This window comes from Cyclopterus lumpus, chromosome 3 (genome assembly GCF_009769545.1).
Source record: "Cyclopterus lumpus isolate fCycLum1 chromosome 3, fCycLum1.pri, whole genome shotgun sequence".
Classification (NCBI taxonomy): Eukaryota; Metazoa; Chordata; class Actinopteri; order Perciformes; family Cyclopteridae; genus Cyclopterus; species Cyclopterus lumpus.
The window spans coordinates 21686501-21714277 of NC_046968.1; the positions used below are offsets into that span (position 1 = coordinate 21686501).

Genomic DNA, 27777 nt, shown 5'->3' on the forward strand with positions numbered 1-27777 from the left:
ATTCAAAAACTGCACTAATTCAAACTCGCAGCGTTGGACTGCTTAATCAGTCCATTACAATGTGTTTAAGTGGTTATAAATATTCATCAGATTAATTAGCTGCATGCATAATCATTTATTACCATTCCTAGTGTAGTGTTCGTTATTATGCCACAGCATCAGATGTAATAAAGCATGGGATATACTGTGAAGGTAAATCACTCTTTTGGACGTCACTGTTTTAATTATTCATCTATATGATTGTACGAGACATCATAGAATGGCATGAATATTCAATGTCAATAAAGTGTCTCAAACATTGCCAAGAACAAAAGTTAGTATATGTTTACAGTGTGTCCTGTAGTGTGAGTGCATGCCAGGGTCAAGAAAGTCAGCAGCTTGTTCGCGTTGCATGCAGGCTTAATGTCACACCATAGGACAAACACACTGCTGTTCAAAATGTCTCATCTCTCGCTGATACTTTTAAACATTTTAATCATTTGTTAGAACTACAGAATTCACATTTACACACACACACACACACACACACACACACACACACACACACACACATACAAACGCACGTTCATACGCATGCACGCACACACACACCCACACACACACGCTACTCTTGGTTGAGCCAGTGGCCTGTCTTTCTGGCCTTCTCTGGGTTTTGGCTGTACTCCCAGCCTGTCTCGGTCTGCTGCCACAGTCTGCAGCCTGGCCATTTAACAAGAGACACCTAAACCTGAACACACAGGCACAGTCTCGCCTCAGCTTCATCCTCCCTCTGAAAGCTAATAATTGCAACAATGCAATCTATCAGTCTGTGACTGTGTCAGCAAAGAAAATCCCACCAAATCACAGTTAAGTGTGTATGTGTGTCCTTTTCACTTCAGTGACGCATCTTAGGCAGACAGCAACACTTTCTGAATTTGTTTTGTTTAATAGACAAGGTTGTCAGTAAAAAGTCTCCATTACATTATTATTTGTGGCTACCTTGTAGACATATAACACAATAAATACCAAAATATATACATATATGTATTACTCATAAGATCATGGTTAGTGTACAAACTTTTTTTATATTAAAGTCAAACATTATTCTTTATTGGGTAAGAGTGCACTCTACAAGAAGAACGATTGTATGATGTAATACTCATGCATACTTATATCCACTTATAGTGTCACCAGCATGCAGTAGTTCAGGGATGGAACCACAGACTTGCAAACATGGAAAAGGCAGAAATGTTGTCACGCAATCATCAAGAAAAAGTGGTGTTATATCTGTGAGGAGTTTTGAAAACAACTGTGGAGCTCGTCCAACCTATCAGCCATCACACCCACCAGCTGGAGACATTTCTTTACACAAACCACTTCCTTTTAAAGTATGAATTCTATAAGACACCTAAACCTAAACAGACAGAACTGAGATTCAGCCTTTAACTGTATGAAAACACTTTGTCAACCCGTGTGTGTGCGTGCGTGTCCTCTATCTTGCCGAGGCATAGCAGCAGCACAGCCAGCCACCACCGCTGCCTTCTTATCAGCCTTCTCACCACCCGCAGTCTCATCTCGTCAAGCTATCACCCGGAGCAATGAGACAGGAGAGCGCGCTGGCCAGGCAGCCAGCTGCAAGCATACTGTCCCCGAGTCCATCACAACTCTTTCTCTCTCTCTCTTTGTATGTCCATGTCTCTCCCTCTCCCTCTCCCTCTCTCTGTCTCTCTCCAGTTCATGCCTCCCTTTATCCAGATTGGCCTGTACAATATGTGGCAGCTGGGTGGATGAGTGTGGAGGGATGGAGAGAGATTGGAAGACAGTCCCACTGTCACAGAGTAATTGGGACAACAACTTGGCTTATGCTCTGCCTCCCCCTCCCCTCTCTCTTCCTCTGTGTCTGTGTTCTCTTTCTCAATATAACCATCTGTATCTCTCTCTCTACCAATCAACCTCTCTGTTTTTATTCTTAGGTGTCGATCTCTTGTACTTCTATCTATGCTCCTCTACAGCTGTTTACATGTGCGCTACAACTACGCCCACGTTTTCTGAATTCCCAAGTTTAAATGTTAAAGTCCCACATATTTATACAGTTATTATGCCACATGTGAATCAAATGGGAACAAACAAAACTAGATGAAAAAGTGGAATCTTGTGTGTCCAATATAAATGCATGAATGACTTGTATAATAACGTGAACTTATAACCATAAATAGGATGAGGGTGTGTGTACTCTATGCTGACTGGGTTTAAAACAACGAATATTTGTGCTGCAGGTAACATAATCAGAATGTGGTGTTTACATGGATCCTGTGTTCATTAGATTATGGTTTTGATTGCTTTATTGAGTAATTTTTGTTATGATGCTCTCTCGCTCTCGCTCTCTCTCTCTCTCGCTCTCTCGCTCCCCCCATGTAACCTCCTGTTGTTTTTCTCTCATCATCAGGGCCAGAAGGTTGCAACCTGTTTATTTATCACCTGCCCCAGGAGTTTGGAGATGCGGAGCTCATGCAAATGTTCCTGCCTTTTGGCAACGTCATCTCCGCCAAAGTCTTTGTGGACCGAGCAACCAATCAGAGCAAATGTTTCGGTGAGTCAAAAATCAATCTTCAATCATCATTGAAGAGAAGCAACAAGAGCAATGCACAGGTGCTCCCTGGGTCCATCACACAGGCAAGATGATGGGGCTCTGCAATTGGAAAAAGGAGCGTGTGGTGTGAGAAGGTGGAGGCTCTAGTTGTCTAAAATAATACAGGCCAAAGCCACCATGATTCCCTCACATAGCTACTGACCTAAACATCTTTCCACACATCTACTCATCACTCTCTCACAACATTCCTAACACAATCAGGGTCCATCTCCTCTTCTCCGCCTTTCCCAGACTCCTTTACCCAAGAGAAAAGCATTTTCCCAGACACCCCCCACTTCTCAACCCGGGAAATCAGCAGCATCCCGCCGCCTCTCCCCTCCTCTCGCCTCCCACACAGCAAACCAGTTCATCAGGTTGGAGGCTATGGTGGAATCCATGGGCTTAAAGAGATAATAATAGAGTGGTGTGGGTCTTACTGTTGATTCAGTTGGACAGTAGCACCCAGGAGACAGGCAGCAAGAGAGAGAGAGAGAGCGAGAGAGAGAGAGAGACTCCCAGCATTGTCTTTCAGTTTCTCTTCAACATGGCACGCCTAGGAGGCTTTCTCTTCCTCTCTTCTCTCGTCCGTCTTGCTCTGTCCATCTCCGGACTCTCTCTCCCTTTGTGTGCTCTCCTCTAAACATATGCCTCTCACTATCGCTACCCGTCAGTCAACAAGGGGGAAGGACAAAGGGGCGGTGACCTCATCAGTCTCACCGGCTTATTTTCCACGGCTTGTAATTAAGATCTTGGCTGAAAAACAGCAATTCAACCCATGATTCTTTTGTGGGGACTTTTTTTCCTCTCTCATTTCTCCCTCCTTTTTATAGCAGAAGCCCCAGGGCTCCTTTGTAAGACATTAACAAATTAGAGAGAAGATGCTGTGCATTAAGGAGGATAAGTTATTAGGCCTCGAAGAACGTGGAACACTTCATCTTAAAAATGTGTGAGTTTAGCCTTGATGATGTGCTTAATGGGCACCGTAGACTCACATACTGCACATGTGTAGGTATACTGGAGAGTATATCAGGAGAAAAATAGATAGATGAATGGACTGATGAATTGCCCATTGTAAAAAAAAACAATTGGTCCTTGTGCACATCGGTGTGAAGAAAACAAACTCAGCTTTCACTGGTGCAATATCAAAAAGACATTTTATACAAACTACCAGAAGCCAATAACCTTACTGTTAGTTAAGGGCATTTCCAAAGCACAGTAGTATATATTCAAATAGGACAAAATGAAAAAAATCAGTGATACAAGTTTATCATTCATATTGATTGATCATACAAACAGTCCAGTCTGTATGTCAGCATATAGTTACCCAGGATTTTAATTTCCCCACTATCCTTTGAGCAGCATATCATATTCCATATCCTAATTTAGATAATCCTCTTTTTTCTATCTTCCTCTAATTAAAATTTAAAAAGCAAAATTGCAAATTCATCATCTAAATATAGCATAACATTCCTTAAAGATTTCAAGTTTATTGATGCAAAAGTTAACTTTTCTACTTTACTTTAAAAGGCAGTGTCTTCGTACATACAGAATGTGTAATCATGGTTGTTATACATTTAAATTAAAGACATTTCAATGCCTTGCCACTGCAGAATCATTCTTGTGAGTTTCAACAAAAACATCTCTGCGTACATGGCGTATTTCTCTGCAGCACAGGTGAACTACATTTTGGGATTTTGAGAGTAGATAACCAGACATCAGTGTTTACAGAGAAGCTTGGAAATTTGAATATGATGAAAGGTCAGTGGAGGAGCACTCGGAGCATGTTCTTATAAAAGATGTATTTCTGGAGTAGGACTTGGAGTATGTGCTCTTAAGGGATGCATCACTGTCAATTCAGACAGATGTCTGTTTAGTTTGGGATATATATTTGCTTTGCGATGAAATGGATATGAATATGTGACATGGTGTGATATTAAACACTTACTTGTGCAGGTGAAAAATACTTTTTCTGCACCACCATGTTGGGTAATAATAAAGCCTGTCTTACTAGTTAGAGTTGCTTTATTGAGCATAGTTTTGCAATCCATAAACACCTACTGTTGAGGAGCTCTATGGTTGTGTTTAATCTAGCCGTACCTCTATGGATATAACATTAATCCTCTGCGTTTAGTCACTCAATGTTGACTTTTAAAAGTGATCAAAGCTTTCCTTGTTAAGTGGCTGGATTTAGCTTGAAAATTAGTTTCAAAAGTTTTTTTTCTGAGAATGGAATAACACTCACAAACACCTAGAAAGCCTACTTCTTTTTAGAAATGATAGAAAACATAAACATGCAGCAGAGATGCAATTTACATAAAAGGGCTTCAGAAAACATTTTGTTGTTTCTTTCCTTGTTCTTTCTTTTAAATCAGGGGAAATTAAATGTGCATGTTCATTTAATCTGGACATCCGTGTATTCAATGTGCCATCCTTACTTAATTTAATCATTTTAAATAGTCTTTAACAGCCAACCTAAAGCCAGCAAAACTTGTAAAAATGTAAAATAATTGTTGCAGCAGAGCAGGAGACAGCCTATGATGCTATTTGAACCAGGACTTCAACTCTAGACTACAGCCACCTCTACATTAGTGCAGAAAATGGTTGTCATGGAAACCAAACAGCATCCATGCACAGCGTCGCTGCATAGTAAGTCCTTTTTTAAGGGAAATGTGAGGCTTATGTTCTGCAGCATTCCCTGGTCAACCTGGTCCTTGACCCTTTTCCCTATACTGTCAACCAATAATTTTATTAAAATGTAAGTTTTATTAAAGATGCATGACATTCCAAAGCATGCAGACATTCTGCTATTATGGATGGCTGCTGTGAGAGCCATACTTCAACCACTAGTAGTGTTCGGGGTATTGAGTGGCTCAGCACCACACGCTCAGTGCTGCATCAAAGACATGAAACCAGTGACTTTGTCTTGGGAAAAACGCTAAAACTGGAAACGTGTTCACATAAATTGTACTGATTTTAGATTATTTAAATGTATATATACCAGTGCCTAAAGTTTCAGTGCAGCCTGTGTCCTCTTCTTCAGTACTTTGACCCCCAGAGCATCCTATCTATTTTGGCATGTGGATGTAAATGTGATGTGAGGTATGGAGATTTGTTAAAGCCAGGGATAGTGTGTGTGTGTGTGTGTGTGTGTGTGTGTGTGTGTGTGTGTGTGTGTGTGTGTGTGTGTGTGTGTGTGTGTGTGTATATGTTTGCGGGATTGGGAGGGGATCACTGCCAACTGACAGGCCCTTCCCTGCTTAGTTTGTTTAAAGGGTTTGTAAAAGCAGCAACCTTATCTTACCCGCACTGACAAAAGCCTGCCCTCTCCCCCCAAATTAAATTGGACCCATAGCGGTGTGATCAAATCAGCTGGCAGGCGGAAAATTCGAGCCGTCAATCACAGAGGTGTCTGATAAGAGCAGGCAAGGAGTCCCGGTGTGGAAAGCTGTGGGCTCATTCCGCCTCGACACCCAGGTGATAACTCAGAGCAGCAGGCACCTCCGTCCTACACACCTTGCTCCTAGCATCTTGTCACGACCCCCGTGCCCTTTACTCTTTACTCAGATACAGGCTCAGTGACACACGTGCATGACAACACACACACGCAGCCCTTGTCACTCTTACACAGCTCAAACGCGCAGGTAACATTTACAGACGTTGCTCTCAAAATCCACACACACAACATGAGACGCCTTTTTTTTTTCTTCTTCTTCTCTCTAATCTTTGAACACCTTTTCATGTATTTTTTATTTTTTTATTTTTTTATTCTCTGTTCAAGTTAAACTGGCGGTTCCTAACAGCTCTTCTTCGTTTGATTTTTAATATCTGTGTTATTAGCCTTTGTGGTATTTTATGTAATCTTTTTAATTCAAAGATTTTCAATTAATCCCCGGAAAAGAGAAAACAAAGAGCTATTGTTGTGTCATTGTTGAGAGTTAAAAGGGTCTTCTTCTCTTCTTTCATCTCGCCTGTCTCTTCCCCTCTCCCTTTCTCTTCTCTCTGCTTCTCTCTCATCTCTTCCCCATTCTTCTCCCCTCATGTGTTGTTCCTTTTTTTTTCTCCATTTGTTTCTGCCCCCATCTCTCTCCCGTTCTGTGTTCTTGTCTCAGGCTTTGTGAGTTTTGATAACCCGTCCAGTGCTCAAGCCGCAATCCAGGCCATGAACGGCTTTCAGATAGGCATGAAGAGGCTGAAGGTGCAGCTAAAGCGGCCAAAGGATGCCAACCGACCTTACTGACTCGTCTGCTGTCCATACCCAGGTATAATACCACCCATGCCACAATACACCGTGCCATGCCATGCCTGTTCTCAAGCCAAACCACCTCCCTTGGATAGTTTATATCTTGTTGCTGCAGTAGATGTGAATGTCTGAGAGTGCATTGGCTCAAATCTCAGTTTGATTTATTATGCAAAATAATACCAATTAAGATAACAAAATGTTAATATTCTTTGCAGGATTTAACTTATTTTAACATTTAAAGAGTTGTATTCAACCATTACGAAATGAGAGCTTAACAAAATAAAACAATTCTAAGGCATTTAAATATATATTTTTATAATTGTTTATTTACTATTGGCAACTTTGTGTGGTGAGTGGACAAAGATGAAAATGAACGACACTGACTCTCCAATCTTCCAACCAGAACAAAATCCCAACCACCCATCATTTGCATTAAAATAATATTCCCTGTTGAAATCTACATAAATGACAGACTAATAGAACTACAAAATGCAATGAACTACCTAGTTTAATATCTAATGTGATCAACTAGGGAAACCGGTACAAAGGCATCAGGGCACTATTTTATAGATGGCTCAGGCCCTCTTCACATAAACGTTTTGACAGGTTTTGGGAGGTTTCCCTGCTCCACTGAATTGTGTTAGTTTCTTCTTGGGTTTGAAATCTAAGTTGTACATGCAGGACGCTCCAGTGCAAATTCATGACATCATCAATACCCAGCTGTGCATAATTACCCGTTGTTAAGCCACCAATTAATAAAACCACATAGAAGATTTATAGTAAAACAACTTTTTACAAGGCTACCGATGAGCATGATGAGTAAACAAATGTTTGAAAGAAAAGTTTGTGCTCACAGAAATAAATCAACAAAAAGATGCTTAATGGAAAAGCACTTACTCAGCCAACAAACTGTAGTGGCTTGTATAATGGCAGCCCCGGCACCAACCCCACTAAGCACCATTTGGTGAGTTAAAGTGATGCTTCACCAAACTCTTCTCAACTGAAATAGTCATAGTTCTTTCCCGTAATCTGTCATTTATTGTTTGCCAATTCCCAGAACTAACAAAAACATACCATATGAATGTTGTGGTATTGTGAGTGCAGGTCCTCATATCTTCATATTTGTAATTAACTGTAACCTTGTAGCAAGGCAGAACTGAATGCTTTGATAACTTTGATGTATACAAATAAATAAAGACAAATATGTTGAAAATGTGTTGTGTGGCCCTGGAAAAAAGCGTTAATAGCAAACTATGCCAGTGTTTACATATCCAGAAGAGCTAATTTAATACTGAACAATGTTTAGTTAAAATATACTCTATTGAATTCACACTAATCCACTGTGGAATAGTTGGGAACTATGCCAACATGTATATGCTGTTTTGAATTTTTATATTGATGGTTGTTTTTTTATTATGTATGCACTAGAGCAAACAAGAGACCTTGCAAACGTATGATTACCTATGTTTGCTGGTATTATATCTGGTTACAAATACCTTCAATATCTAACAGTTCCTTGTTTGGGAACTTAAAAACTCAGAGCTTTTATAGAAAATAATAAAAAAGAAGGGTTTACTTAAAGTGGCACCATCCTTCAATAAATACTAATTTCACAGTGTCAGGCTTGATTCAAAGAATCATCACCCATCTGTTACAAAGTGCAGCTCCCAGTGAAAAATAATATAGATGCATGCTCTCTTCGCCAAATTGCAGAGACAACTTTTCATTAGAATAGCATACGCCTGGATTATAATCCTCCATAAATAAAAGCATGGTAATACCATTTGTTTGTTTTAGATTTGACTCTTTAAAAGCCACACGGAGGCATTAATGGAAGGTGGGATGCAATACAAATGATAGATGCTCCATTTATCTCTTGCCTGATAGCATTTGAATAGGGCCATGTCCTGTAAATTGGAGAGAGGCTTTCAAAGCCGACACCCTCAAAAGGAGGGTGGGGAGGGGGTTGAGGGCTTGGATTTTGATTTACTATGGCGCATCAATGAGGGACAAATGGAAAATATCCTGCAACAGCATTGAATGACAGGGCAGTCATTGAGATGTACTCAGAATGTCTCCAAGTACAAACATTTCCTGCAATAACATTCTGTCACTTTATCAGGAAGTGTGTGTGTGTGTGTGCGTGTGTGTGTGGGTGTGTGTGTGCATGTGCGTGTGTGTGTGTGTGTGTGTGTGTGTGTGTGTGTGTGTGTTTGTGTTTTCATGTCCTCCTTCGTCTCTGGTCTGGTTCAATCTATCTCTGTGTGTTTCTTCTGTTACTACACCACTTCTGTTGTTGAGTTCAGGGAAACCAAGAGCAATTTGATGAAAACATTAAAGAAAGAAATACCACAGTGGCTTCTGAAGCCAGTTCCTGGTTTAAAAAAAAAAAAAAGAAAACATGAGGGATATAATATTAAGAGGTTGGATTTGAGCAATCTACTTTAAATAACTTTTAGATATTTTTTTATTTCCATGTATTGTATTGTGAAAGTTCTTGAGCAAAAGACTGAAAGAAGGAAAGTTCAACCGTTTAATTTTCTAAATCCAACTGCGTGAAAAAACTTTGATAAAATTTGAATGATGAATTCTTTTGTGTTCCTGGAGGTAAAAAAAACTTCAAAATGTAGATAAATCCAGAACCCCCTTGCTGTTCTTCTGATACTGACGATTTTGCTTTGAAGCTGAATTAAAAACGCGATCAGACAGCATTCTCTTCTGCCAGTCTCAGGAGCCTTGCTACTCTGAAATTGCGTTCTGTGTCTTAAAGATAAACTTAATGCAAAAAAGCTGAAGCGCTCACTGTACGGCCACCCTCATAGCAAACAATGCAAGGCAAATCCAATTACTGTAGACAGGACAAGTTTCTGAAATATGCATTTTTGCCTTAAGGGTTATCTTTGTGAATATAAATACATCAATTCAACCTTTTAACCTGCAAATGTTGTCAGCCTGAGAGAATATTTCACCACCACATTGAGGCACAAGAAAAGGCCCCTTGTTGCGCCGTGTTGAGGATTATTTGTCCTATTCCTGTTTTACTTCTCAACCTTTTCCTGTATTTTATGTTTTTATGGTAATAACCATAATAACTTCATTTGATTTGTCAGGCAGAATAAGTGAGAGTGTGGAATGAATATGGAAAGGGTGCTTTGAATTCTGACTTCAGGAAAAGAAAATCCCACTGTTTCTTTCCTTCTTTTGCACCCCCACCAACCTGGCAACCTGACATGGCCAATCACAGTGGGAGGTGGCCTTTCTCCGCTATAGCCACACCCCTCCCCCCCACACACCTGTCATGGGGCCAGGTTCCCACCGCTGTAAGTTGAACCCATGGTGTCATTTTCTTTTGGATGACGTCATGTGGTGGGACTGTGACTGCGTTGCATGACGTGGCGTTGATTGATATCTCTGAACTCCATCTCTTTACAGTCTGCCCTCCTTTCATATACTGTATTGTATATTGGCAATTTGTGGAGTGCAGTAAAACGATGCCTCTCTTGGCTGGTACCTGTTGTACATAATGTAACAATGTGCTGACTGGTTGGTTGATTATTACTGGAAGTGGCCTTTGACCCTTTGTGCTATTGTACTGTGTGCCCTTGTGATGTTTTACTTTCTCTTGTGGGGTTCATGTATATGGATGTACTGTATTTTCTTTACCATTTATCTATTTCTTCACATTCACATCAACAGTGTATCCCCCACCCACAGCAAACTATGATTTATAAATTTTGTTTACGAAAGTCTGAATCTTTGCACAAAAAAATGTAAATTTTTTTCTCCCTCCAATCGACAGCGGTTTAGTTGAGATGACCCCATGTTTGCGTAGCCAATTAAATCTCCACCGTCCACGCAGAGAGCACAGGCAAATGTTGACACTCCACTTCTCGCTGGATTCCATCTGCACAGGGAGTACTTCTGCAAGATTGTTTTGTTTTCCTAACATGAGAATCACTTCCCATTTATTTATTTATGAGGGTGCAAACCAATTACGCCGCGATAGCAGAGCTGCAGACAGCGCTGCAGACCCACATGGCCAAAATATATCCATAGACTGTACACACAGTGAAAGAGGTCCTTTCTTTGTGAGTGAGTTTGTTTCCATCCCTCCAGGCCAAACCCTGATAGGAGTTAGTCGTTTTCATCGAACTCGTACTGCCCTATTCTTTCAGTCCAGCCAATGAACTCGAGGGGTTGTCTCGTCAGGAAAGTCGGGAGGGATAAGGTCTCTCTGGCATCAACTATGCCTCTTTACTGCCAGGTGTCTTTTATGAAACCATCTAAGTAGGTGGCAGTATGGTGGGAGGGCATAATATTAGAATAAAAGTCTTTATTATCTGACAAAGTTGGAGGGTGAAACACTTGTGATGTTTTGAAAGAAGCTGTTTACTTGAGAAAATGTGTGTGTGTGTGTGTGTGGAGGGGAGGGGGGGGGGGGGGGGGGGGGAGGAATCTATTTTAAAGGCGCTGTGTGTTGTTCTGCTCTGTGCTATAACGCTCGTGGCTTAGAAAAGAGGGCATCTGTAATCGTGACTGTTCGTGAGTGCTTTATGCCGCTAATGGCATGGGCTCGCTTTGGCACACATGAGAGGAAGAAAAAAGGGATCTATAATGAAATGGTAACAAGCTCATTTACAGGAATGGAAAGGTAGAACAAAGAGTGTCTGGGCACACGTGCTCCCGTCACAAAGTCAGTCCCTTTCATGTTCGCTCCCGGAGAGTGATTTGCTGTGATTTCGTAGCCTTTCTTCATCCACATCATGGCTCACAACATATTAGGGATGATAGGCTGTAAACTCGATCTTTCATATCCAAATCTCAGCTGCACAGACATATTTAGTGACAATGCAGCGTTTCAACACAAAGGCTCTGGAGATTCTCGGTTGGCTTTTCATTGGGTTTCTAATTAGAGGCCATTTGTTCCAATATGTCCTCTTTTTCATATTGGACCACCATCGGTTTTTCTGTCATAATCATAATTTCAGCACTCACACTTCTCGTCTTGTTTTCTTCACGTTTGCTTCTTGTTCTTCTGGTAGTTTGTTTGTAATGAATTAACAATAAGATGAATGACAGCAACATCTCAGACAACATTCAGCTGTATTTCTTTTCATGCAGGGGGGATGGAGTCAGTTTAAATTAGGCCTTTCTTGGATTAGTGCTGTCACAGTGTAGATGTCTGTTCCATATGGTTAAAACACAAATCTCTAACCCCACCTCTAGCCCACTTATTTCTGGTTTTGATTGACACACTCCTCTTTTCTTTCTCCTCCCCGTCTGTTTCTCATGCTGTTGGCTGTGCCTGTCAGTCTGTGTGATAACCAGGAGCCAGCAACCCTGAGCATGTTTGCCGCAGCCTCACTGAATCCACTCTCCTTATTCTCCCCCTCTCTTTCTCTCCCATCCTCCCTCTCTCTCTCTGACACAGGATGAAGGGCCACAACACCTTATTTCCACAAGTGCAGTAAAAGTACAAAGACTTCTTGCTCTGCTACATATCATGAAGGAAGGGTGGCCCCTTGATCCAGCTGGAAACCCGTTGAAAGATTGGGTGACTGAGAGAGGGATCCCAGAGTTTTTCTGTTTTTTTTCTTCTTTCTTCGCAAATGCCTTTTTTTCCCTGTTTTGCTTTGGCGTCTGTGGAAAAAGATATTTTGCAGAGACCAACTTTTTGCTGCTGTTTTTTAGACATGATGGGAAAAAAAAAACCTTTATAGACTCATTATGCTCAAAGCATGCATACTGACACAAGATATAGATAAACACAAATAACAAAACAAAAACACACATTTAAAGATGCTACACTTAAAAAACGAAAAATGAAAAAAAAAAAAACTTTGTACATGTATAAATACGTGCAAATGCCAACTCAAGTACTGACCTAAACACATGTGTGTGTGTGTACACACACACACACACACACACACACACACACACACACAAACACACACACCAGCCTGCTGCCATTTTGGTTTTTGTGCCTACACAGGTGTTGTGCTCTGTGACAGGGCAAGCTCTGGATCAAAGAAGAAAACGAGAAGAAGAAAAAGAAGAAGAAGAAGAAAAGAAGAAGAAGATGAAGCAGAAGAAGAAGAAAAAGAAGAAGAAAAAGAAAAAGAAGAAGAAGAAGAAGAAGAGGAGAATCCAGGATAATTTACATGCATCATTCCTTAGGAAATAGGGACCAAAGGACTAAACGCTTTTTAAAAGAATATAAATATATAAATATATAAATATATATTTAAAAAAACTCATACCTTGTAGCTGCAAGTATTACAATTTACTCGTAGTAAAAAAAAAAAAACATTAAATCAATATCCAGTGGCCTACTGTAAGTACGATTAAAAGAAAATGGAAATAATGTATAAAAAAAGAAATGGCATCGTAGTATAAGGGGTGATCTTTTGCTCTGGATGCTGATTTAGCACCAGGTTGTAGAATAGTAAAGTAGATTAGAAAAAAATGTAGATTTGCTAACTTTTGCTGTTGTTTAAAAAAAAATACTTGAAGTCGTAATGAAAAGTGGGTGAAGGGGGGGAGGGTGGGTGGGTGGGTGGGGGGGGGGGGGTGACATTTATCTGCCCCTGTACGCAACAAGTCTCTTTTTCCTGGATGTTAAGGTGCCACTGGATATCTCGCTCATCATTATGTATAAGTCACTGCACTCTCTGACAGCTATGAACAGACTGTTCTGGAAGAAAAAAAAAAAAAATGAAGAAAAGACAGAACTTACTAATGTCTGTGCTGGACGGGGTGCAGACGTTTGAGGCTTCTCAGTAGCCTTCGTGTTCAAGCGACAATCCACTGTAAAGACCAAGCAAAATGGACACGGGGAGTCATTTGTTTTTTTTCTTGACCTTTTGTATTGCAACAAGGAGTGTGAGTTATGAAGCCACAAATTGTTTGAAAGGGTGACGGTTCGACGAGAGATGGACAAATGGACAGCTACTGAAACTGCCAGCAGAATGAACTCAGTATACAAATGAAATGGCCCTTATGGCGTTGGAATTATGTCAAAAACAAAGTATTCACATTGTAAACAACCAGGACTTATATAAGTGACATGCCAAGGATATGTGTGTCCACTGGAGCTGCTGCAAACCCCCGGATTGAGAAAAATTGCCTTTTGTCTCTTGGGTAGATACAAACAAACACTTCTTTTAAGACAAACTCGATTTACTGTATTGATGGCAAAGGAGTGCAGGCTTTTAGAGCTCATCTAGCTCTGCCAAATATAATGTTAATTACACTATTAACATGTTCCCTGACCTGCTTATATTATACATAAAGTCTATGTGGAGAAAAAAAAGCTCTGTTTAAACGGACTCTATCTAAATTAGATCTAACAGTCACCCTTAACCATCGTTCAGCATGCGTGTAGCCTCTCCGACACTGACGCCAGACAGGACAGAGTAAAGCACTCCAATACTGTCATGTCTTGATTTAGAGTCCTGTAGCCTTTATTTAGACTGTTTTAGAGCTCTGGGTGCAGGCTCTTTTCTCAATCAGATCAATATGTTTGGAATGAGCTTAGAGAGAGAGGAGCGATACTGTGTCAGTCACTCTGAACACTTCCCAATTTTCTCTGTTGAACACCAGCTCACATCCGTACACCAGCTCTTTGTGCACTGGCAGCTGGCAGTGAGAGCCATGGCTCGGCAAGAAGGAGAGAGGACGGTAAAGGGAGGAAGTCAACACCCAAACACGACATTGAGATCCTTTAAAGTGATGCTTCTACAGTCGGATGACGGCCAATGACCTCATCCAGAGAATCAGAAGCTGTAATCAAACACTATATGTCTGCTTTATAAATGTACTTTTAAAATAAACAGTTCAAATATATTGGAGTCTAGTAATGTAGGCTCCAGTCCAACCAGTTCCTGTTTACTACTGAGACTTCCCTCCTTGCTGTCCACCTCTCTTTCGCTGGCTTTCTTCAGAGAGAAAAGCAGAGCAGACCTATATTCCAAATCACTGAAGGAGGGACTATTATGCACCACAATACAGTTCAGAAAGTTTGATTTGATATTAGAGTGCCATGTACCTCCTCTCTTTCGCGATGCCTTTCCAAACCTCAGCCCAACTGTTCAGCAGCTCTACCCTCGGAACAGCGTTTCCAAACCTGGCTAATGTCTGTACTCACTAGCCTTCAATTATCGCCTGCAACGTATTAGACATGCTATTTCACCTTTCCCTCTAATCACACTGTAATCACCAGCCTCTATACATTAGCAGCAACCAAGTGAAAAATCACAGCGATAATCACTTGGACCAAATGACGGGAGAGATGGTCCCCTGAATGCACATGGATGACAGAAGGAAGATTAGAGAGAATTATGTTTGTGCCTACTCCCTGGCAAGGCTGCTGACAGCTGACCTGGCACCAATAACAATGTTGAATTTACCCGAAGAGGCGATAGAGGATGTGGGATAAAACCTTCCATATGATAGCATGGCGTTAATATTGGCATTACCAAAAGTTCAAAGAGAAAGGCGAACAATAAAAAGGTATGAAACCGTTTTTCCTTCAGCTAAAAAACGTTGCAACAGTAGCTGCTTAAAGTTGTGTCGAAACCAACAATTTAGCTGGAAATCCTCAATTCTATAGAAGACGCTGCATTGAGGCCTGTGTTATTGTGCTTTCTTCTTTCAGCATGTGACTGAGTCTCAATTATTTCTTGAGAAACCTCAATATTTTACAAAATAAAAGTACAATCCTTTCTTTCTCTTGCTTGTATCCCTGCTGGGACACCTGCAAAGCACAGTGCTGTAGATATAGAATATGTGTGAGGCGCGGTTGTTCTTCAGATTCAGATGGCCACTCAAAAGAAAAGGAAAAAATGACAGCTTTCAAAAAAATTAAGCATTGCCTTCAAATGAAAGTAGGTTAAAACTCTGTCCTCCTTCTCAGCCCTCGGATGTTAGTTAGAAATGCAGGAAGCTACATGAATTGTTGTGAAGTGAAGTAGGTCAAAACAAAGCCATGTTCTGCAAAGCGCTTATGCTCATTATTCATGTGAAGCTGAACTAATCGATGGGAAATCTAATGTTCCATGAGCAATGAAATTTCCTGTTCTTGTCTCCGACATCTTTCGAATACCTTCTGCGAGTGAGGCTCTGTCAGGCTGAACATGAACCTTGTCTTATCAGATGCTGTACTCGTTCCCACTGCTAATGGCAGGTTGAGTCCCCAGTGAGCCAAGAAGCAGCCTAGCCTGGATATCCTGCTGTTTGCTTGGCTTACAGTGCACTGTTCATGTAGCTTCTCTGCTATGCCAGGGCTAAATTAGGCGATGTGAAATCAGCACTTCAACACTTTTAACAAGGGTGCTGTTATTACTTTTAAACTCCAGGGAGGTAGTTAGTCAAGGGAAGTGCATTAAAAACAGAAATAGCCGTGATACATGCTTCGAAGTAACCGAAACAAGAAAAGATGTTTTTATTTATTTATTTTTTTTAGATGTTTCCATTCCCCAATTTATTGACACAAGTCTCTGCCTGCACAGCTGACAGCCTCGTCTGGTTTTAGCCCGGGCCATCTTTCACCTCTAAGAGCCATGACAAATGTGGACCCAGCAGGCACTCACCAAGCTGCTGCCAAAACGTTATTGGATTTGTGTCCTCTAATTCACAAGTAGAAAATGTAACTTGACATTTTAGCCGAAAATAATTAGCATGAATCTAATTCATTGTGAGAGTATAGCATTTAGCACGCCAGGCAAAACCCACAAGGCAAAGTCAAACATGATGTCCATATCCCCCAAAGCATATGGATTCTCTTCTCCGTGGCCATACAATTACCTTTATTTAGCATCTCCCAATCAGTGGTTTAGTGCACAAGTAGAACCAGGTCTCTTGCAGTGAGTATTTAGACCACTTGATTCTCTGCCACTGATGCATGTAGTCACTCTGACCCTGCATCATCAAATGAGAATGAGGGGGATATATACACGTATACCCATATCCTCAGTTAACACTACAGCTCTGCTCATGAGGTCGGTCCTATAGAGGAGCATGCGTCCTTAGAGGGAACCAGCCAATGGCGGGCTGTGCCGAGAACTGCTAGAGCATGTCTATGAGTCTCCAACCCCTTGGGTGCATAACACTCACCCTGAAATAGCAGTAATTGTCAAGGAAAGGAAGTGAAATGTAATTGACTGAAAGTGGAGAGATAATTAAAGGAACCTGTTGGACAGGAGGGGAGAAATTAATGCCTCTCATTTAATAGCTGCTTTGGGAGAGAGCTTCTCCGTCATCTCACTTTAGCATTGAGTGGGTTTTGCTCTGGAAATGGGATTTTGCATGGAAAAAGGTTGGAGGTGGAAATAGGCGCTGGGTGGTGGGGGTGCTGTGTGCTAAACTGAAACTCCACAAAATCACTCCCAATACTCAGGGCATCAGGCGCTATGATGTCATGATTAGTGGAGAGGTTCAGAGCCTTGCCTTACCCCTGATCCGGAGGGAGGTCGAGCAGAATCACTAATATGAGGTCAGTGCTGTAAGATCGCTTCCCATCGTGGGGGAGTGCCGAATCAGCAGAAGAGCCGATGAACAGACTAAATTTTGCTTTGGATTTACAGTATCACCACTCAATTCCAACAAGTAAACAAACAAACAAAAAATATGCCATCTTCCTCCCAACAACACAGTGAATCACTGGTGGTGTGCGATTATGTTCAACAACATGGCTGACAGTGATGAAGACAAAGACTTTTTTATTCCCTCATGTAAATAGCCTATAAAATGAAGAAAAAACAAACAGTGAAAGGCTGTATAGCAGCTTGTGTTGAGAAGCCCCTACTCTGTGGGACAATGATGTCACTATAAAATGTATCCACAGCAGTGCAGGGATCTAGGAGAGTTTTAGTTCTTCTAAGCCCCTTAAGTTTGGGCTCTGAACATGCATCCTACAACCCTAAGCGTCGGACCAAGGCTTAGAGAGTATTTGACTTAGTGTCAAACTTAAGCCACAGCCTCGAAGTGATCCGTTAATTAAAATTCTGTGTATGCCGACATGTCATGATTTTTCTGACAGAAGAAAGATCGCCTGTGCGGTAATTGGATTAGTCCAATTGGGGATGATGAACAGATATGACAGTGACAGTAGAGTTCATCCATCTGCATGCTTACTGCTTGACAGTGCGACAAAAAAATAAATAAAATTTAAAAAAAAAGAGAAAAAAAGAAAAGCCACCACGACACTTTTAACAATTCTTTGAAAGTGAAAGTTTGGGCTTTACAACATTTAAAAAAGTTCATTTTGCAAAAAGAATCTCCACGTGACAGTTTGTTCAACATGTACATACATCATTTTGGAATCAAACATTTAATACACATGGTGGAACCCACATGTACGTGGTTAGGCTGTGAACAGAGGAAGGGCAGGAACAAGAGAGCAATTATTGGAGAACCCAGCAGAACCCCCTGCCAGCTTGACCCAATCTGCCACAGCTCTCCTGTACACACAGCTGCGTTACTCCTGTACATACAATATAGCTTATTTTTCAATTATGTTGAACCTTCTTTATAGGCCGTACAATAGATCTTGTTCAAACGTTAAAAAACTTAAAAGAATAGTTCATATATTTCAGTGAAACTAAGAGAGGGAACCTATGAAATAATGTATCCAAAACAGGAGATGAAATGATGTTATTTCTTATTTAGTGAAGCACTGATGTTCAAAATGGGATTTTATACTCATGTTGGTAAATGGTTCTTTATTTTCTCTTTCCTTTTGGTATTATCTGCTGAAGCTGGGATTGACCCAATGTCATGAGGTTTATTCAGATATATACTGATTTTTTTGCTGACTGAAAGCTCCTAAATCAATACAAGAATTAAAAACTGCACTGTAAAAGGATGATTGATACCGGAATTCAGAAAAATAACTCCATTGCACAACGGAGTTAAAATGAATTAACATTGCATGTTGTTGTTGTTTTAAGGGGGAAAAGAGACATACAAAAAAAATATTAAACTTTGCAGTCAGATTGGTTTTGAGAACGATGCTGTCATATCCCATGGGTGGTTTCCTCGAATGTTTTTTTTTTTTTTCTTGTCTTTCTCTGTCACAGTATAATTGTGCCGTTTCTTTTTAGTAGTTTCTTTTATACATTTTTTTAAGATGGGTTGGTGGTAATCATTGACATATCTCTGATTTGTATCTTTTCTGTTGTTACCTATGGGAAGTCTCCACCGTTTGTTATCGAATGTGACTCGATCCTCTGAAGACTTTGTACCAACAGTAGATAGTGCTACATTGTTTTACTCCAGTCAGGTTGATTTGTTTATGTGAGGAGTGAATTCTGCCTTAAAACCAGCCTGTTCTCTCTGACAGTACTACCTGTGAGCAGTGGTCATATACACTCTTTTCTGGGGATGCCAAATGTTCTATCTTCAAAAGTAAAAAAAAAAAGAAAAGAAATGCTGTCAAGATGAACCCTTTGCCAGAGTCAGTATTTGCCTCAAGCCCATTCTGACACAAATAAGGACGTGGTCATCCACCTCCATTTCCATTGGTTACAAGGACCAAAATGTAAACAAGCTCAGCTAACTGAGCCGTTTGCTCCAATCAAGCATTCAATGAGAGCCTTTAAAGAATTCACATTTAGTCATAGGTGATTTTGCACCATGGATCTTAGTATCATGAATGATTACATTCCCAGCTTCACTATCTAATGTCATCCTGTTCGTTTGTTCCCATGCAACATTAATGAATCATAATATATTTGGGTATTAATATTCACAATGAATGGAATAATAATTAACTTTATTATTTGACTTGAACAAACTGTTTTCTTTTTGTGTTAAACAGAGATGTAATTTGAAACAGCGTTGGCGCGGATCCGTTTCCCTGATTCGGGGTGATATCTCCCATAGTGCTCCTGAACTCTGTAGTTCTCTAGTTCATTATATTCTGCTTAGACTAAAATAAAGCACAGTCCTGTAGAAGATTGAGCCTGTTTTGTCCTTCCTTTTTATATATTCACGTAGCTTGATTAAATAATTCCTGAAGGTTTGGAGCCATCACGCCGTTTGCAAAGATGTGAAGTGTGCGGCGTCCTCTTGTCACTTGGATTGTGGAGAGAATGCATTTAGGTCATGTCTGTGTATTAATTGAGCCAACAGTGCTAACCATATCCGAATACCAAATTAGATGAGACGGTTAGTAGAAAATCGTTTAAAAAGGGCGAATAATGCATAATAAATGGTAGGGAGATTGGAAGAGGGAGGGGAATAAATTGTGAATTGATTAAAGGGAAATGGATATTCAGCCCTTGTCTCGTGGAGGTGGAAACAAAATCAGGTGCAATGTGTGCTGCTGGTTATCGCCTGTGAATAAAAAAACGGGGTTGATCGATTAATCAGAGGTTTTCCTCATGTTGCTTTTTAACGACAGAGACGTTATGATAAGAAGGGTCAGGTCACATTGAAGCCTATATGGTCAGTGTCCTTTTTATGAGTCTCCTCGTCCCTCATTAACCCTCTGAGTCCGTCAAGAGTCACCAGACGCCTCAAAGCCTATTACAGGGGAATGAAAAGCCCTTCCGATATCGGGTCTCACAACTAACCCGAAAAACGCTGTGCACAGTGGGTGAGATAATTTAACTTGTTTCTTTGCAAATCAACATGGTTCAACAATTTCCGGCATTCGGAACTGGCCATCTCAACAGAGGGAAAACATCAAACTCCCTGACAGTAATTGTTCCCAGAGCAGAATATGACACCCCCGGGGAACATCAATGACCAAACCATCCCTAGACACCAAACATCATTTCTTGTTTATGGGCCTCTCTGGTGCGTCCGTGTCGTAGCATTGGTGTGGAAACAGATTTATGGTTGCTAAATTTGCTGGTGATAAAAAGGCAAAGAGTGGCCAGTTGGGGCACTAACTCTTGGCTATTCACATGTTGACTCCCGTGCAGAGTCCCCGGGGATCCTTTCTCATTGTGCGGCAGACACTCCATGATTCCACATGACAAACTGGATTGTTCCTCGAGTGAGTCCTGCTGAATTATTTTGGTCCTTTCGATTGCATCTCCGACCCCTGAGATTTCCACCTACTGTTGCCTTTGAGCCATAAGCCTCAACAGCCACCGTTGTCGATACTCAATCTGTTCTGTAACCCCTAAAGCTAATGAAATGTGCTAACAGGGGTTTGTTTGTTTCTCTCCAGGAGGGGGGGCCAAGGGAAAGAAAATGGAACAACAAGACTCTTTTGACAGTTCCATTTTTTCTAATGTTTTGGAGTGAGGGATAATCATGAAGTATGGATTGGATAGAGGAAAGTTATTACATTTTGTTGTCTTTATCCTTGTTTGAGTTGTAAAAAAAAAAAAAGGTCAGATTGTTCCAAACATGATTCTTTGCAGTTCCTGGATTTATCCTCAATTCTGACTCCCCTACTCGTTTTTCTCACTTCTCTCTCAACCTTGTATCCCTGTAAATCTTTGGTGTAAATTTGACGAACACACAATCTCCTCCTGTCTGGCTGGAGAGATTCTTGTTTCTGTTTACTTTATTGGTGATTGTGTCTTGTCTTATGAGGCTCAAATAGTACAGCTGAGGAAAGACACGCATTAGAATAAAAGATGGTGTTTAAAAAGATATATCTCAGACTTTGTAGTGCCCTCAAATAAGTGTCTTCAAGATGTTGGATCACATCATTAACAACTGTATTTGTGTGAAGGGCAACGTGTTCTTTGGCTACATCGAAAACCATGTAGTAAGCAAAAGTACCCATCAGTGACTACTAAATTGCAATATGTATATATATATATATATATATATATATATATATATATGTATATATATATATATATATATATATATATATATATTTGCACTCTAGGTAATTACTGTAATGCACTTTTAAATTCATGCCATGCACCTCATTATATCATGGAATGGTGTTTGTAGGTAATCGTGAATAATGGCCTTTCAACTTCTTAACTATGTCCTACACAAATATTTACCATATTGACTTATCACTTGTCACTTACCATGCATTTAGCATTTGACTTTTATCGTCCATTAATCTATCACTGCATCCATTAGGGACACTCAAGCATTCGGGAGCCTCTGAACACTCCAACAGGCCTATTAGCATGTTCTTTGATGGGAAACATGTTGCAAACACGAAGCATAAGCTACGGCACTCAGAAAACTGAACGTGCTGTCAACACCGTCTTTAAATTGCAGATTTGCATAGAAGAGTATTCATGTCTCCTCTCTGACACCTCTTTTTTTTTATTATTATCATACAAAAGAATGTCCCTGAAGGAGGCTCTGGCTGGCTATGACAAAGGGTGGCAAATTTCAATCCCATCCCTCTTAACATTCAGATTCCGAAATAACAAAAGATTATAACTAAATGAAAGTGTGAAGAAGACCTGGGTAAGCAAAGCTACACAATCCCTTTGATCCTATTATGTATTACAAAAGCTTAATCAATATCTAATCAAGGGGAAAACAGCATGCCATGTCTTACAGAGCTCTTTGCTGTCAGAGGTGAGGTTGCCATGGTGACTGGACAGGTGTGGAGAGCTTAGGCTGCAGTGGTATTGATGGAAATTAAGAAGCATTGATGAGCGTTGAAGATGTTGGGATTGAAAAGGGAGATAATTAAAGAGAGGGTTGCAGTGGGAGGTGTGGGGAGGGTGAGACAAAAGAGATTTTGGTTGGAGATACAGGAGGTGATGCAGACAGGTGTAATGTGGACGTGCAGCCCTCTCTTTGTATTCCACAGGAAGTGTATTTGCTAAGACCAACAGAAAAAAAAACTATTAGCATAGGAAATAAGACACATTTAAGCTGCGTGTGAAATTACAGTTTCATACTTCTTTCAAAGGTTTGCAATTACAAGGATTTCTTTCTTTGCTTTAACATTGCAACGACTACTGCAACTCAATTTATTTCTCAAAAACCACCTGACAGAAAACCACAGACCATGACAATTACATCTGCAGATAAATACCAGCGGATCAATTAATGTAAAACACATGTACATTCATCAAATAACATAACAAGGAAAGCATCAACAACCACAGGTTTCTTGTTGATTCTGCCATAATTCCAATAATTCATTCTGTATAAAGCCAGTTTGGAGAGAAATATTAAGTTGAGGATATGGTTGACCACAATCATTAGTGTACAAGTAATCTCATTCCCAAATAAAATCAGAAACTAAACTTAATGTCGTGGGCCTTATTCCTTTTAAAACCACTGGCGTTTCAAAATGCATAATATCCCACAAGGTTAATTTACGTAACTACATCCATAGACTAAATGTAATGAGAACACATTGAGGGCATGCACAGGCCTCCATTTTTATATCTCAATTCCTTTCGGTCTCATTTCGAGATAATTCACAGGGTGGTAAAACTGCAACAAGGGAAGATAATGTGAGTGAGAATGAGCGTGTAAAAAAAGAAGAAAAAAAAAGAAAGAAAAAAGGTCACAGACGACCCGGTCAAACTAAAGATGATGTCACTGTGGTGCACAGACTGTGCAACCGAGGGAAACTTGTTGAGCGGCGCATCTGCACGGTGCTCTTCAACCCCTCGACTCATCCTGTCCGTTCTGGCCCTCAGCCCTGCCCAGTCCCACAGAGAGCTGTCTGTCGACACCTGATTAACACTTGAGATAATAGGTCATTAAAGTCCCACTTCAATCAATGAGTCCAATCGAGTAATCAAGGCAGAGATTGAATGAACCCAAACCAGCGTGGAGCCCGGTGGGAGCGAAGAGCCTCTAATCGGTACTGGGTAGAGTGTGGCTTTCATCAGTAGAGCTACGCAGAATAATGCTGTTGTGGTCAAAGCCACGCAACTGCAATTCTGGGAATTATTATTCGTCACTAGTGTCGGGCTTTAAGGTTTCATGACCCTCGTGACATCCGAATCAAGTGAAGCAAGAGAATCTTCATCTTTCATAAAACACTGACTTGTCTTTCACCCATCAGAAGTAAGTATAGAAACCTAATCATCCCCTCGATTTGTATGACCTCCAGACTCCTCGTGCTGTCCAAAGTTGCACGACACACACTCTCCTCTCTAACACCCCCCCTCCCCCGCCCCGCCCCTCCTCTTGTTTAGCTGATGTATTATCTCTGGCCTTTGTTTAAATCTCTTGGTATTTGGTGGGTCAATGTTGTTTAACCTGCCACCTTTCAGCTGTGAAATTTCATCCATTCTCATAAATCACACTGAAGTGTCATTACTTTCTGATTACTGTCTTAATTACACAGATATACAATTATTGCTGCTCATAAGCGTCCAAATTACCACACATGGATAGTTACTAATTTCTGAAATACGATACACACGCCCGTATGTTTTATTGGACCATCATATCATATGTTCCACCACAGTTTGGAATAATTATGAACAAGCATGAACACAATCCTGTGTGTGTGTGTGTGTGTGTGTGTGTGTGTGTGTGTGTGTGTTGTGCACTTGAGTGAGTAGCCGAGCCGGCTGACAGCTGAGCTGAAGTGAAAGCATGAGGCCCAGCGACAGAGAGAACAGAGGGATCGAGCATTATCATCAAAAACGACTTCAGTGCTCCCTACTGCGGCCTCACAGCTTCCGCCAGTCAAGCTGTCCGTTTGTTTGTTCGTTTGTTGTGTCAGAGTAGATGGTCCGTCTTTTTGAATCAATGCACTTTGCAGCCTCTATTACCCGATGGGGGACGGAGAAGCGAGCAGAGGGCAAAACAAAAAGTTGCGATAACAAACAGGAAGGCGAGGACACCACCTACCTTTTATTAAAATCTTTTCAAATCTGCATTGCGATTGCCGTGATCCAGATTCACATACATTGTTACGCGTGAGAAATTCATCAAAGCCAGAATCACATTAAGAAGTTCCACATCTAACTGCAGCTTTGCTGTTACCTGACTTTGCAAGCAGCCGAGGCTTCCAGACATGTGTTTCTCCGAGTTATTCAAGTGCAGTTTGCTCCTGTAGGAACTGGCACACATGATGCCAGTGTGGTTCATAAAAAGACAGAGCACTGCAGGGGAGTGTGCCTAATTCTGCTCCGAGAGGAGCTCTCGTAAAGAGACATTGTGGCTAGCCTACTAATAGAGCTGTGAGGGGAGAATGATGCAACTTGGAGGCAATGCTTTAATTTACCCTTGGTTTCACACGCGCATCTAGGAACAGCCACGCTGTTCCAAATCTGATTGGCCCGTTTACCTTTAGACACGAGCCAACCACTAGCCTCCGAGGTATGAGGTAGCTGGATTTAGAAAGTGTTCAATTTTGTTTGGCTGTGTTCTACTTTTTTTTTTGGGGCCTGGCTAGGTCAAATTTGGGAGATGCAATCTCTCTGGTTGTAGGTGTAATGCTGGAGTCCCCCTCCCCTTTACATTCCTTTGAGCTCTTTGCCTTCCACATTACTTTTATAATGTTTAAAGTTCATTTTTTTAACAAAAGATGTTTCCCGTGCAGTCCACCGAGTCCACAATGCTATTTGTATCTTAGCAACCTGTGCAGCAACAGAGGAAGATCAGAGAAGCTACTTATTAACCTGTTGCTATGACTACGGCTGTAGGCAATAACTCAGAAGATGCTTTAACTCTCTCTCTGAACTGCCAACCCCGATCAACAGGCAGACGGATAATGTTCAGAACATTTGGCGGAGGGAAGAATCAAAGCCTTGATAGTTCCTTTCTGCGTTTATCTGATTTCATTTATTTTTTCTCCAACTGTATTCAACCGTGTGTGTGTGTGTGTGTGTGTTACATCTCCAGCAGAATATGTTTGCTCTACAAACCAAATAAAGCCATAACCTGTGCACCATCTGAGTGAAAACAGAAACAAAGAACAAAGGCATTTTTCCTTTTGTTTCCCTCCTCCAAGTGTTGACAATACTTTATTGCCCATGCATGTAGCACATTTAAAACAGAGTCTCGTACAAGCACAATCATTTTTGAGGTACCCGCGTGACAGGTTGCAGATGTCTATCTCGTAACGGGGACGCTGAGCGGTGACAAATGCTTTCCGGGCGCAGGTTGAAGCACGAGAGTGAACTGATTTGAATTGATGTTATTCCAGCAGAAATCAATGCATTTTTTTAACAGCTGCAATTACGCCCCTCACGTCAATTCATCAAGAGATTTGCATGAGGTAATTGTTGGCGCCACGTCTACTGATGCATTTTTATTACGTTTCAATTAGGAATTGAATCCAATTAGGGAAGTCATTCCAATCAACCAACAGGGGTCTCTGCTCTGAGCAAAGCCTACAGTATGAGGAGGCTGCTGAGCCGAAGGACAGAACTGAGCCAGAGGTCCATCTGTAATCCAAAGTCATTTTCATTACCTTTCACAATGCCTCTTGCACAGGAATACAAAAATAATAATTACAAATAATAGTCAGTTTACCAAAAAGTAGTAAGGCGGTTTTGTCAGCCTTGTACTTTTACATATTTTCTTTTCTTAATTTGACAAACTAATAAGCACTTAATTAATTAAACATTTTCTTCTATTTTGTTTGGGTACGATTAGATCATCAAAGCAATCACACTGGGCAGCTAACAATTAAGATTGCAAATGCATTGCATTTCATTAATAATAACACATCGTAGGACATGTGATGTAGTTCTCACAAGCCTTTTGTTTCTCGGATGATTAGGTTCAGAGAAAAATGAAGTAAAACAGAGACTTGAGCCTGCAGATAAGTTATTCAACCAACTCAGACAAAATTAGGTGTTAATGAACTGCAAATTGAATTGCACATTTGTATATTTCAGCCGCCGTCAGTAACTGACTGACGTAGGTGTTTTTCCACCGAATGAAAAGAGTTGCTCAAGATCATCTATGAACCCTCTCAGTTGCATTCTCAAAGGAGATCAAAAGCCAAACCTCTAACTAACCCTGATATTTGCTCCCTCGCCGGATGACACAATATCAGTGAAATACACTCACAATAAGCCAACCTAAAAGAAAAAATGCACAGGGGTGTTGCACACTGTTTATTTGCTTGTGAGAATTATCTTCCTCATAACATTGTCAGAAGCGATGGGCAAGGCAGAGCTGCACCAAGCCAGCTCAGAGCTTTGCTTTTGTGGTCAACGTCTCATTCTTTGACACCATGTTAATATACTTTTTTTTTTTCTTCTTTTAAAAAAAATAAATATATATATATATATATATATATATATATACATATATATATATATAAATATAAATATAAATATAAATATAAAACTGCTGAAAACTTGTACTGAGGTAGACAGCCGAGAAGGGCGATGGTGGCTTTGATCTCAGGGCAGAGTGGTCGTGTGCACGCTGCTACTGCCCCCTGGGGGAGACGCGGGGGATAATCGGCGCTGGGAGCGGCAGATGGCTGCGGCGGCTTCAGCAGGAAAGAACACGCTTTCGATCGACCAACAAGAAAACTCGTGAGGAGTAAGCACTCCCTTGGGTTTCTATCATCATCACCATACTAATCGGATCAACCTTGGAAAAAATAAAAATAAAAAAAATGACAGCTTGTGTAACTCAGTTGGTTATATTGCCATGAGCACTCATAAACAGAGCGCTGTTACCACCTCGATGTGAGCAATAGCTGTGTGAACATGTGACGACGTCCAACAGGTCAAAACACGAGCAACACACATCAACAAACGGTTGCTAAAGAAGGCAGAAGCCATTATATCTGACAGTGCACTTCGAACTGAAGTCCCTGCCCTCTGGTTGCCATCTCCAGACGACCATTAGCCAAAAACTAACAGATTTAAATCTTCTTTCATATCATCTGACATTTCACTGCTAAACTCTGTAAAGTCATATCTGTTTCCCCCTACTTTTCACTAACAGTGTAACTTCTTTTACTTCACGAGTTCTCACCTTGTACTCTCGTATTTGTTTTTTATTACGTGTCATTTTTTATCTTGTGTGTCTTGCCTTTTTATTGCTA

The 27777-nt window shown here is 40.7% G+C and overlaps 1 protein-coding gene across 20 annotated transcripts in view; it reads left to right on the forward strand.

Annotated features, from left to right (window-relative positions):
• si:dkey-205h23.2 (CUGBP Elav-like family member 4) overlaps window positions 1–12658 on the forward strand; it is a 124023-nt gene extending 111365 nt beyond the window's left edge. For 6 of the 20 annotated variants that reach the window (XM_034559480.1, XM_034559496.1, XM_034559488.1 and 3 more), the window contains 2 exons: window positions 2426–2509; window positions 6718–6845. In XM_034559480.1, coding sequence (XP_034415371.1) covers window positions 2426–2509; window positions 6718–6845 — 212 coding nt within the window. Of the gene's footprint in view, window positions 1–2425; window positions 2570–6717; window positions 6868–12279 lie in introns of those variants that run through there. The other 14 variants (XM_034559557.1, XM_034559566.1, XM_034559567.1 and 11 more) reach the window with 5 other exon arrangements.
• The last annotated feature ends 15119 nt before the right edge of the window (window positions 12659–27777 follow it).